The sequence below is a fragment of the Penicillium angulare genome (assembly GCF_028827245.1).
Source record: "Penicillium angulare strain IBT 27051 chromosome Unknown utg000001l_segment0_segment0, whole genome shotgun sequence".
Lineage (NCBI taxonomy): Eukaryota > Fungi > Ascomycota > Eurotiomycetes > Eurotiales > Aspergillaceae > Penicillium > Penicillium angulare.
In genome coordinates, this window is record NW_026623160.1 from 4,075,711 (window position 1) to 4,088,426 (window position 12,716).

Here is a 12,716-nt window from a genome sequence, read left to right on the forward strand (position 1 = left end):
TCCACTTTTTTCTCTTTGTCTCATGCTGTAGTGTCAACTACAGATGCTTTTATTCATGTCTAGTCCGGTTTAGCGTATCTGATCAGGTTACGTCATAGTGGATCGTTTGGAATGACGTAATGCAAGCACACAACTCAAACGGACTCGCATTTATCGTCCCTATCTTCGAAACTGTTTGCCAACGGGCGGGCGTATCCTGAAACTTAAAATAGAGTGCCGAGGCATGCCAATTTAATTCTAGGTTTATGATCTCTGTAGACGATGATGTAAACGCTGCTCCTTAAGTTAGTTAAGTAGTAGCCGTGCCTTACCCTACGGTCTGGACACCAAATGTGTGGGGCCCCATTTGGTGTCCCGCAGCGCAATGCAATTCTCACCGCAATGCAATTTTTTGGTCTTTACATACAATTTTCTTAGCAATTTAGAATTAATCACAAAAAGCAATGACCTCTCCCGAGTCATCGTATATCGGCTCTGCGTTTGCCTCCATCTCAGCGACTTTCTCACGTGAGAGGGCCGCTGGACCGTACTTTTTCTCCATCTCCCTTGCCGTACGTCTTTCATCTTTTTTAATTTCTTTTGCCTTCCTCTCAGCTATGCTACGTTTAGAATCTTTAACACGTATCACACTATCATCACTAAGGCCCATAACACGCCGTCTAGTAGTTTTTTTCTCCCACGGGGCTCGGATGGCGGCCATTTCCCGTATAGTAGCCGTAGTATTGGCTAAGGCGTTAAAATAGAACTCTTGCTCATCTAAGACCTGTGCGGGTGTTTTTTTTCTTTGGGCGTTAAATCAGGCCGGCAGAGAAGAGGAGAGAGATTTTTTGGCCTTTTTTCCACATCTTTAAAGGTTTTTTGAAGGTGTGTTTTCAAGACTTGACGACAAAAGATCTGGTTCCGGAGAGGGTGTTTTCTCTCCCGATAGATCAATTTCAATGTCTGGGATAGGAGGAAGAGCATTTTCGAGGCTCTCACAGACTTTTTTTGCGTCAACTGGATAGATTCCTCGCTCTGAAAAGGCATTTCGACACATTCGGGGTGTAAGGGCTTTGTCTCGGAATTGGTAAAGGTCGTTTAGGAAGGATGATTTTGATGCGAGAAGACCTCCACCCCATTGAGAAATAAGGTTATTTTGCGTCTTAAAATAAGCCTTATAAGCCTGAAAAGGCTTACCATCAAGAGGTTGAAGATAGTTTGTTCGATTTGGCGGAAATCCAAAGATTTTAAAACCTGCTTTGGTCGCAGTATCAAGAAATTCAAATGTCAGATGTGAGCCACAGCCATCGACTAAGAGAATTCGTTACTCTCCTTTTTTGACGCGACCGCGTGTTTCTCAGTCAAATTCTTCTATCCAACGCACAGCAAGCTTATCAACGATATAGCCTTTTTCTGCGGTCGCAGTTATCCATTCATCAGGTATTTCGTGGTCATACCACGACTCCATATGATGCATTCCTTTAAAGATGATTAAGGGCTGCATTCGCCAACCATCAGCCGCAATACATTCTGCGACTGTAACCCTTTCACCGTGCTCTGTGCTAGAAAGGTCTGTAGCTTTGCCTGGTTTACTAGTAAACACTCGGCGAGTCCTTCCTTGCCCAATTTGAAAGCCAGTTTCATCAAAGTTGTAAATATTGCGTGGATTCACACCCTCAAGGGCCTTAGCCAACAAATCATACCAATGATAAAGCTCTGCAACGTCCGCAATTCCTAGACGTTTAGAATCAATAATTTTCTGCCTTCTAAGCTTCATCTCAGTGTCTGGGAAACGACGAATATAGCGATATACCCAATCTTTTCCGACCGTCCGATCGGGTGTCTTTGACCGCGCGAGTGTAGCATTGGCCCAATGTTCTATAATAGAAGGCGTCGGAGGGAGGAAGGAAGCATCCAAAGTCTTTATCCAATAGCCTAAAGCCTTCTCCTGATAGACATTTAGGGTGTAATTCGATGGTTTAACCTCTGTTTTAGGCTTCATATTGCAATTAACGCGTCGCCATAACAATCTGTAATTAACGCCAAATTGCCGCGCGACCTCACGTAAATTTGGCTTTTTTTTGGCTTCGAGCGTGTTTCACGGCCTCATTTACACGAGATACCTCAGTTTCAATAGAATCGGCCATATTTAAGGTCGTACCTTGTAGTAATAAAGATGTGTAAAAAGAAAAATTACATTCCGGTGAGAATTACATTGCGCTGCGGAACACCAAATGCGGCTAGTCGTGTTTGGTGTTTGGTGTCCAGACCGTAGGGTAGGGCACGGCTAGTAGATAGCTTATAACGGTAGTAAGTCAGGCGAGATTTAATCCGACTATAATTATTACCCAACTATTATTTTAAAATAACCATGATTTTTATACATGTATTAAATATTAGTTAGTTCTCTATAACAATTAGAAATAGACTAGTTTTTTGTAACAATTAGAAATAGGTTAGGTTTTCATTATAGCCATAACTAATATCTAATGGTATTTAGATAGAAACTAATAGTTATATAAAAATAATAGTTGATTGAATAAAAATTATAATTAGAAAAATATAATGTAACTTATTACATCTTATAAGCTATTTAATATTTGTTTAAAATAATAGCTATAAATTATAGAATACTAAGATAAGAGGGAAGGTAGAGTAGTAGCACTGTAGCACTGTAGCGGTAAAAACTATATAGTATTGTAACAATCTGTGAGAACTATCATATACATGCAGCTAACTACTAAGCCCGATCCATCCTGCTCCGCACCGATCCTGGGAGAGAGAGCATCACCCTGACCCTATCTCGGAATGCCTCTGTAATGTTGACGTTCAACATTAGGCTTGCCGCCGTTGGTATCCGGGCCGCCATATTCGGCCACGGATGCTCGGTAACCTGCGGCATGACACTGTGCAGGGCCTCACAGAATTGGTGAAATTCTTACTGTAGATATGGTTCTTGAAGTTTGACTGAATGAAAATAAGAAGATGATTGTTATGTCCTTCTGTTATAGGGGTTAGCTATATAATATATATTTTATAAAATAAGTAAATAATAAAAGGCGTGTAATTTTAAGCGTATAGGGAAATATAGTGTTATTTATACCAATTAGCAGAGTCTGTGTTAGAATGGTATACAGGAATCTCTCCATCATACTACTAAGTCGAAATATATGGTGACAACTTGAATACGGCTGTAGCAACCAGCCACTTGTCGACAACTCGAAATACACTGCCGAGTAAGCAGAGCCAGGCCCGAGTCCAAGCTGATGACTTCGTTCGTGCGACTTTCGGATTCTCCGGATCTTGCGCTAATGGCTCATACTAATGAGCCTGAAACCTTTCCTTTTCCACGATTAATTGAGGGGGGGAGTTAGAGTGACCGGCGAAGGGCCGCAACTTGAAGATAGCTGATCACGAAGACATGGCCACGAGTCACGCGTTGACGATAAGAAGCGATCGAACGATGTAACATAATTAATACCAAGCCGATCACTTTTTTAAGCCGGGTAAGTCTATCTTTTCTCGATTTTCTTGACTGAATTGACTTTAATCAGAGATTATCGCGTTCTTCGCGAATAACGTACCAGCCACGGAATCACCGCGCGACGATTGAAAAGGGCAGGGCGACCCGTTCAACAACAAATTCAAGTTGCACCCACTGAGCAATTACAGTTGCCGGAAAGAAACTAATACTAGTATTCTTTCCACTTCGACTGGCTGTCACAAGTTATATGTACTGAGCGTGAACCTGATCAAAGTCATTTCATCTGACTCTCGCTGGGATTGTCTCTCTCGTTCTGTATTTATTTGTCTATTCTCTGAAGATTCCGACTATACACACGTGTTCGAATTCTCTTTACATTTACCCGCTTTTCCAGTCAAATTCTCTGAAGATCACCCAGAAACTTATGGCGACAGCGAACATCACTGCTGCTAATCCAGCGTATAGGAACAACACACTTGGATCATCCGAAACAGGGGAGACCGCGATCCCCAGAGCTGAGCCAACGCCAGAGCTGACCTGTACCAAAGACTGAACCAATGTGCGCATGTTTTTTGGCGCTTCGGAGTAGCTATATTCAGCCAGAGTTGTAAATCCCAAAATCTCCGCAGTCCCCAGAAGCACGAAGATCGGTATCTGCACCCAAACACTCAAGGCATTGGGAATGCTGCCATTATCTGAAGCTGAACAAGCAAGGGGATGATCATAGCAAGGGCCCTTTGAATAGATCAACTTTTGGACACCCGCAGCAAACGCCATTGTAGCACTCATCGTGATGAATGCCCAAGTCATACGCGCGATTGGGCCAAAGGGGATCCCAGCTTTTCGGAGCCTTGGATACAACATCTTTTGTATAATTGGTCCCAGAAAAACACAAACGATAGGATTGATAGCTTTTATTGCATCGTTTGGAACCCCGTCAAGCCGCATTTCTCCAGCTTGGGTGATCAGATTATTCACACTCTGATTATTGCATAAATGGTAAGGGATAAAACATGCCCTGTATCAAGGTGTCAACAGGGGAGATATCAAGAGCAAATTTTAAAAGACTGACATGATTCGGCAAGCGCTGAGACCCCTCTTGATTTCATCAACAAACAAGTCGTCCCAGTCAACTTCCTTGTGGTACCGCTCTGCTTGATATGCTGGTTTGGCTGAATCCAGTCTGAATCGGTCTCTAGCCGAATATAAAATAACTTTCGCTGTACGTGGTATCACACTACCCTGTGGTGGCAATTTCACTATTCCTCAAATTATTATCAATGTCCAAAACGAAGGCAATCAATCATTTCGTACCTAATTTTTTATTCCAGAGAAGTAGCAAAGGAGCAATGACAGAAAAAGAACAAAGCGGCAGGAGAAAAGCTGCCCAGTATCCAACTTGCTTTTCGAGATAGGTGGAAGCAATGAGCGACAAAGTGGCAATACTGGTAAACCTGGAAATAAGATGTTAAATCCTCAGAACCTTGGAACCATTGAAACTGAACTTTTCAAAATATAGAGCATAGTACCAATAGAAAACATTGTATATGTATTGCATGGTTAAGGTTCTGTCCGTGACAGCACGTTCACCAGATTTCGTGATAATCAATTTTGGAGCTTCGTCGAGATATTGGTCGCCTTTTATAACGAGTTTATTAGTTTCGCTTTTTGAAATCTTGATAATCTTCTCATATTCGAACTCGAAAAGCTCAAATTTACCTATAAAGGGCGTAATAGTGGCTTTGATGCCACCCGTCCCCAGTCCTATGAGAAATATTGCCAATATAAAGCCTGCAAGCTTGGCGGAGTACGCCGTAATTGAAGGAAGTGAAGTCACAAAAAGTACCAAGCAACCAACAAAGTCGAAGCTTCTAGGGTGTCAATTAGAGTGATAGAAGCGGGAGAGGATATCATCTCACCAAAAACTAATGCACAGAGTTTTATAGCGCCCCAAAAGCGCATCTGATAAGACAGCAAAGACAAATGACATCAGAAAAGAGAACGCATAGAACACACTGGAAACGTTTGAAGCAATAGACTCGCCAAGTCCTAAAGCGCCCGGGATAGAAACATTGTCCGCGCCATATTGCGCATAGTTTTCTACCTCGCGTTCATGTTAGCCAAAGCAAACAAACTAGTTTTTCAATAGACGAAGAAGAAAAAACTAACGCCATGGTGTTGTTGCAGCATAGAATATAAATCGTTCTGCCCCACTGACTACAAGAGCAATCCATACAACAAATGGGATAGAGTCAACGACATGCGGTAACTCTTTGATTTCAGTTTCAGTGGCATCTCGCCTGTTGACATATTCTTTTTGGGGCTGCAGGTCCGTGGGTACTGTTGCCTCAGATACGTTCATCATTCTGAAATTGATGAGTCCTCGGGTGGAAACTTTCAGGGTCGTCTAATGCGAAGTAAATCACTGTTGTGAGACCAAACTCAGTACAGTCAAGCTTTCACCAAATAAATAGCTTGTTTCGATAGCTCTCTTGGCAGAAGCTAGTCTCATATGGTAAGTTGTGGGAGACAAAAAGCTCGTCTTAAGAAAGGTTCCTATCTTCCTGCAGGAAAAAAAAAGAATCACCGATGACGGAAAATGGTACAATCGCTCAAAGAGTAAATTTGGATGGCGGTGGCCGCTGGATGGAAGGAATGCACACGATGCACGACTCCTTCATAAGCAAAGATCAGCGAAATCTAACCAGCCATACTCCGTACCTTTGTATACTTATTCTCGGCCCCTGTGGAGTCAAAGTGAATCCGGCAGTAGTCGTGTACGACGGGCCGCGCTTGAGCATAATCGGCATTAATCACGCAATTGAATGAACTAATTTGATATCAAGACTAGCAGGGATCATGCAGGAGATCCAACTCCTTGTAGAATTCTTATCCCTCGCTAAATAATATCGCACTCCTGTATCAGAGCCTATTTGGTCAAGTTTTCGTAAGTCGTTAATATCATGATCCATGCAGATGGCATCACCATCCGTGTCAGTGACGGCATTTGAAACCAATATATTTTCCCCATGAACACGGAACATCAAAAAGGACTCGACACATATGGAAATTTTGGAAGGGTCTCGTGCCCAGGTGTCTTGCAAAGAAAAGTGGCACTTTACATGAGGTTGTGGATCTCATCCTACAAATTAGATGCTCACATCCTATCTATAACTTGCTGAAATCATTGGTCCGTTCGTAGCATTACATGGAAGGCGTTTACATCATGCTATAGCAACCCCAAGGTGAAGATTTCATCTTAGCTACAGGTGAAGCTTACAACGTGAGGCAATTCGTGGAAATCGCCTTCAAAACTGTCGGTATCCGAATTCAGTAAGTAGTGCGACCCCTCAACTCAAATTCAACTCTAATTGATTCAGCTGGTCTGGAAAAGACCTGACGGAGGTAGGCACAGATTAGGCAACTTCGAATGTGCTGGTGAGAGTCAATCCAAAGTACTTCCGTACTCTTGAAAATGAGAATCTGCTGGGATCTCCGCACAGGGCTAAGAAGATACTGGGCTGGGAGCGCACGTATAGTTTTGAGAACCTTGTTGAAGAAATGGTCCAGTCCGACATCAAAGCCGTGAAGCAGGGTAAATTATTCGCAAACACGAACTTGGATTGGCTAGTTGGGGAGAATGACAATGTTTCCGACAGCTCAGAGGGCTCTCCAGGAAGAATTTAACTCATGCGACATAACTAGGACCTATAGCAGATGTTTTTCATTGAATTTTACAAGAGCGGAGAATTACCAATACAATGACTTCAAGTTCGATTTTATTTTCAAGATTTCGATTTTTTTAAACGAGTATACATTAGTACCACTGATAGGGATGTATGAATGCAATCAACCTGTCGGACCCCCTTAAAATTTGTATCAGATTATTTGATTCCATGCGATAATCAGTAGCTTTCCATTCGGAGATCGACATGTCATAAATCTCAAAAGGGTTTTAACAAAGAATCTATAATTGGCATTGCGAAGGATTCACCGGACATTGTTCAGCTTACGTGGCCAAGCCCACAAAAGACGCCATCGTACTTTTGTGAGAAGCGGAACATGAGAAAATCGCGCTTGAAAGCTTCCTATTCGTCAATTGGTCCGCTTTAAGAGAAATGAATTATTCAAAAAGGCTGGTGGAGAAGCCTGGCGGTGTTTGGTTTACAATACGAAGCTTCACTTCCGAGGGCACGAGATCACTTTGCGCAAGTGGATATATTGAACTTAGCAGGATCTACATCTCTAGCCCTATTATTCAGATGAGACGCGTGCAAGATTGGATTGCGCAATCAAAAATCCAAGCTAATTACCTCATTTTGACATGCAATTACTTTTGTTGTGATATGAGGCTGGTGCAGATCAGGAATCAAGCCGAACCATCGGAATGAACGAATACTAGTCTCTGACACCACGAAGAGGTGCCTGCTTGTCGCCAGAGGATCAGGACGAGGACCGCGGCGCCACGGGTCGCCAGAACGAGCACACATTACAATCGCAGGGCTCATTGCTGCGAGGGAGAATTTGTTGACGCAGCCCTCTCCTACGAGGTTCAATTGGTATCGCAGCGCCCCCCTGTGGAGACTATTGATCTCGTAGATGTCCCTGCGGAGTTCAATTTTAACGCAGCGCCCTCCTTTGAGGAACTTTGGTGACGCAGGTCCGAGGCTGCGAAGCACTCTCCTTACATTGCTGGGCTCATCGCAGCAGCAGCCGTCGTTACGGAATTCCTCACGTCTCAGACGACAGAGAAGACACTCCGGATGGCCTGGAGTTGAGGAGTTGAGTCCTGCTTTTCTCTCCGGCGGGAGGGGAACATCTCGTTATGCTCCTGAGTACGTCGAGCACATGTGCCAGTGGTGCGCATCATACTAAATGGGCCCTCACTGGCCCACCGTAGATTTGTCGGTGATCACTGCGTGCTGTGGTGGTTGATTCAACGTTGAAATACGTTGAAATATGTTGAAGTCCTGTGAAGAATGGTGAATGATGAGTGGAGACCTGGGCGGAGTGGCTCGCCCCACTCGGAGCCGGGGTTGGCTTGAACTCTATCTACGCGACAAATCGTTCGTCCCGTCAACACTGTTGACCGGTGAAATTTTTTCGACATCTTGTTTTGAGATGAATCATGGACAACTACCATAGAATTCGAAAGCATATTACCCCTAAGACACTCACGCTTTCTTTCCCAGTACCCTACCCAGATCGCGCTAAACTGAATTCAGGTCAATGAAAGTTCCACAATCTTTTCATTATGTATTTCTAGTAGATCATCAAACCATTATTACGGGTTCAGGTATCGGCAGACTGTACTTGCCGAAACGCTCCGTGGCCATATACCATAATTCGAAGATAGATTACTCCTCATTAGCTGGCCGTTGCAGTGGTCGTAACACGTTAGCTATACTAGAAGATACATGAACTCTCAAATATATTCATCTTCCAGGCCAAGAAATTTTGCAGCATATTCCTGTGATACACATGCTTTTGAACGGCCTCACTTATGGTTCCATAAGTTGATGAGTAGCTAGTGAAGTGGTGTACAGTAGCGGGTTGCATAAGGGCAGACCTAGTCTTCTACATGTCTCTCTGAATGAGGTCATAAGGAAACGCACTGAAGTCGGTCTTATAAAATGCTCTGTTATGCCTGGCCATCTGGATTGCGCCCTGTACATGTATTTTAGTCGAAGCGCCATCACCAATCAGGATCTATGACTTGTTAGCGGTATGTAAAGTAAATCAAGAGATGCGGTCATAATTACATCGTCATGTGCTAGGAATAGGGGTAACGCAAGGGTCGAATCACTAATTGGAGAGCGCATATCTGAAGACGATATAGCCTCCATTAGTGACTGCGCACATGCGATTTTGTACTGAAGGGCGAGTTGAATAAAGTATGGCCCATTATGTGGTAGAAATTGCGACAGATGGCGGCATGACACAAGAAAGAGACCATTCAAAGAGCTAGCATTGGGAGCGGCAAGTTGCACAAAATGTTCGTTTAGATGCTGTGTACAGCTTTCCGAATAGCTAATCTGGTTACGTTGCAAAGTTGAACACGGTACAACATTTGCCATGTCTGAGCTGGGTTAGTTACCGAAAATCTGCTTCTTGGGAGGTCCGTGAGAAGTAGCGGACTTGCGACATATATCGACTTCTGACGTGAGAGACACTCACTTACAGTAGTCTAAAAGAAAATCTTCGATCGGATTGAGGCGCCTGGCAAAGCTTGCGAAGGGATCTCTCCGGTGAGACCCCAGGAAGCCCAGAGGGCTTGGGATGACGGAAATCCCTATCGCGGCGGCCGCTGTGGAGAATGGCAAGCTTTCGTCTCCCGAGCTACTGGTAGTTTTGATGGCACGGTACTCAATGAGTCTCCGTCTCCTCGCCCTGGCATGTGCCGCCCGAGCTGCATGTGAGTGAACTAGTCGTCGCATTTCAGTCGACGCTGTCCCGGGTAGTCCGGGTTTGGATGAATGGATGAACTGGATTTCACTTCTTGTGTGGGACATTGTGGTCGTGGTTCAGCATCTGAAGGGGGTTTACTAGGAATTCCACCATGAGTTGATGGGATTGCAGAAACGTGTAAACCTTAAAGCCTTGACTGGATGTTGCAGGACGAATCTTGGAGCTGAACTGAGGTATGCGTCATTTGTAAGCAATGAAGGACCTTGCCAAGACTTTGCTCTTTCCAGATAAAGAATAGTGCCACCTCCCCACTCTACTAGCGTTTCTTATCTCTATATCGACCATCGCTCATAGCCCAAATAAACTCAATGATAGATTGACCTTTTCCTTGTCGGTACATCACCCACCAGAACTTCTTACACTTAACTAAAACTATATGTGCAGCATTTTTAAGCACTGAACGACCTCGCCAAGACTTGCTCTTTCCAGGTAAGGCATCTCCCACTACTTGCCGTTGTTTCGGAGCCACGGAAGTGTCCCTAGCAACAGCCAAGGAGAAATATTGCATTCTTTCTAATATCAAACAACTTCCACGGAAGCACGCGGGTAACGAATAGCTTAGCAATCAATTATTCAACGTATTTATACAAAGAAGTGACCAGCCGCACAGAGAGATGACTATCTTCAAGAGAGTCTCCCTGCTCACTGTTCCGCTGCATATCCGGTACTCATTATGGTTTCTCCTCCTATGAAAAGTTTCGTGTCATTCACCAAGACTTGGCACAATGATACTTACCCGGCCATCTCACCCACACGCCCGGAGCTTTCGACGGCTGGAAAAAACGTCGTCATCACGGGCGGCGGCACAGGCATTGGAAAGGCAGCAGCCATCGCCTTCGCCCAGGCCGGTGCCAAATCAGTTTCCATTATCGGGCGCAGGATCGACCGTCTCCATACTGCGGGGCAGGCGATCACTGAAGCCAACCCCTCGACTCAGGTCGTCTTGCAAACAGGCGACATCACCGACCTCGCGTCTATGAATGCGGCTTTGGGTGCGATTGTGAATAAGGTCCGCAGCAACATTGACATATTCGTTAGTAACGCTGGTATGCTTCCGAAAGAGGCCCCGGTAATTGGCTACCCAGAGGCAGAACTCCGGCGCACTTTCGAGATCAACACCATGGGCACTTTCCACGCCTTGCACGCGTTTACCCCATTGGCCGCCCCTGGCGCAAAGTTCTTGCACACGACGTCTTCTATCAGTCACTGGGCTCCTCTCCCGGAAGTGCCAGGAGTATGGAGCTACGCGGCCACGAAGGGAGCGGCGCTGAAGATGGTCGACTACTATGCTTCCGAGCACCCGGACATTCACGTCGCGAGCTTCCATCCAGGCATCGTTGGCACTGAGATCAACCCGAACATCCCTGTAGGGCCAGACACGGGTGAGTCCTTTGGTTTATTTTCCAAGCCATCAGGAAGACCGATGGGCTGCGTAGCCATGCTAACACACTTTGAAGTGGAGTTGCCTGGAAACTTTGTTGTGTGGCTTGCGTCGGATGAAGCTGCATTTTTGAGGAACAAGTTGACCTGGTCAAACTGGGACGTGAATGAACTCATAGATCGGGCGGAAGAGATCCGGACATCATTCCTGTTAAAGGTCTCTCTGAATGGTGTGGACATGTAGTTGAAGCTCTGGTGTCTGGCGCTCTAACAGAGCTTGCGATATGCGCAACCGAGTTCATAGCCACGAATATGATGTAGGAGGCGATGTTGGTTGGTTCTCATCGACAGTAGTCGACCCAGTTAGGAAAGGCTCATAATGGCCTTTTGTCTCTCTCTGTGTGTGTTTGTGTTTCTCTGTCTCTTTCTTGTGTCATATCAACGCGAATCGGCAAGGTGGGATTAATTGACTTGGTGTACAAAAAAGAACATCGTATAGTGGTTATTCGCTCGAATAGACGAACACAACATATAGGGGTGTATAGGACAAGACTTTCAATAAGGGGCAATTCGGCGGTTTTAAGCTGACATAGACCCTGGTTCCGCAATCTCATGAGTCATAACTAAATAGCCGTCTCTACGCAGACCAACGCCGACCGCCTTTTGGTCTGCTTCACACTAACCATGTTCTTCAATCCGTGTTTCCTGTGAACCTCTCTAAATCCCTCAGTTTTACTACCATATATATGGTCAATCTCCCTGAAAATCGAGCCGATCGCGTAGATGAAGCGCACGGATACGCATCTACTGTTGAGAACCCGAATATCGCAGAGATCGCTGAGAATTATGAGATTCCAATCTAGACCCTCTGCGACCGCATCAAAAACAATGCGTGCCCCAGAACCGAGAGAAAGGGTATAACTAAGACCTTAAATGATACTCAGGAGAAAACCTTGGTCTCTTGAATCAAGACTTTGGATGAAGCTTTTATCCCCCCGACGCCGAAAGTGATATAGCAGTGGGCAAATCGGACTCTTGTTCGCTCATCAACACCGGATCCTGTAGTCGGAAACGCCTGGGTTTATCGCTTTCTTGCTTGCTTTCCAGATAGCAAATTCACAATAAAAAGGCAGAAGATAACAGATGCGAAGCGTATAGGTCTGGAGGATATCTCGATTCTGCTTCATTGGTATGATTTATTAGCCAGAGTTCTTGAGGGGGTGCCATCACGACTTGTCTATAATTTTGATGAGACAGGCTTCCAGCTAGGTGAAGGTCGAACTCAGAAGGTCTTTACAAGTCAAAAAAATATGCCCCTCGTCTTGCAGCTCAAGAATATGGAGAAAGGGTTACTGTCGCTGAGTATATCTCAGCTGATAGCTGGAAAATACAGCCATTGATAATC

General features: G+C 44.8%; 3 protein-coding genes across 3 annotated transcripts; 2 read left to right on the top strand and 1 right to left on the bottom strand.

The window, feature by feature from the left end:
* Nucleotides 1-3,841: 3,841 nt before the first annotated feature.
* On the bottom strand, nt 3,842-5,828 carry N7478_001383 (uncharacterized protein; the record flags this gene model as incomplete). The annotated part of the gene is made up of 6 exons (XM_056917598.1): nt 3,842-4,481; nt 4,536-4,722; nt 4,778-4,917; nt 4,969-5,334; nt 5,398-5,563; nt 5,633-5,828. 6 exons carry the CDS (start codon nt 5,826-5,828, stop codon nt 3,842-3,844), a joined length of 1,695 nt encoding a protein of 564 aa, XP_056785478.1.
* A 598-nt stretch (nt 5,829-6,426) lies between these two features.
* On the top strand, nt 6,427-7,150 carry N7478_001384 (uncharacterized protein; the record flags this gene model as incomplete). The annotated part of the gene is made up of 4 exons (XM_056917599.1): nt 6,427-6,456; nt 6,699-6,796; nt 6,844-6,868; nt 6,920-7,150. 4 exons carry the CDS (start codon nt 6,427-6,429, stop codon nt 7,148-7,150), a joined length of 384 nt encoding a protein of 127 aa, XP_056785479.1.
* A 3,454-nt stretch (nt 7,151-10,604) lies between these two features.
* On the top strand, nt 10,605-11,555 carry N7478_001385 (SDR family NAD(P)-dependent oxidoreductase; the record flags this gene model as incomplete). The annotated part of the gene is made up of 2 exons (XM_056917600.1): nt 10,605-11,313; nt 11,389-11,555. The coding sequence occupies 2 exons, from the start codon at nt 10,605-10,607 to the stop codon at nt 11,553-11,555; spliced, it is 876 nt and encodes a 291-aa protein (XP_056785480.1).
* Between the last annotated feature and the right edge of the window lie 1,161 nt (nt 11,556-12,716).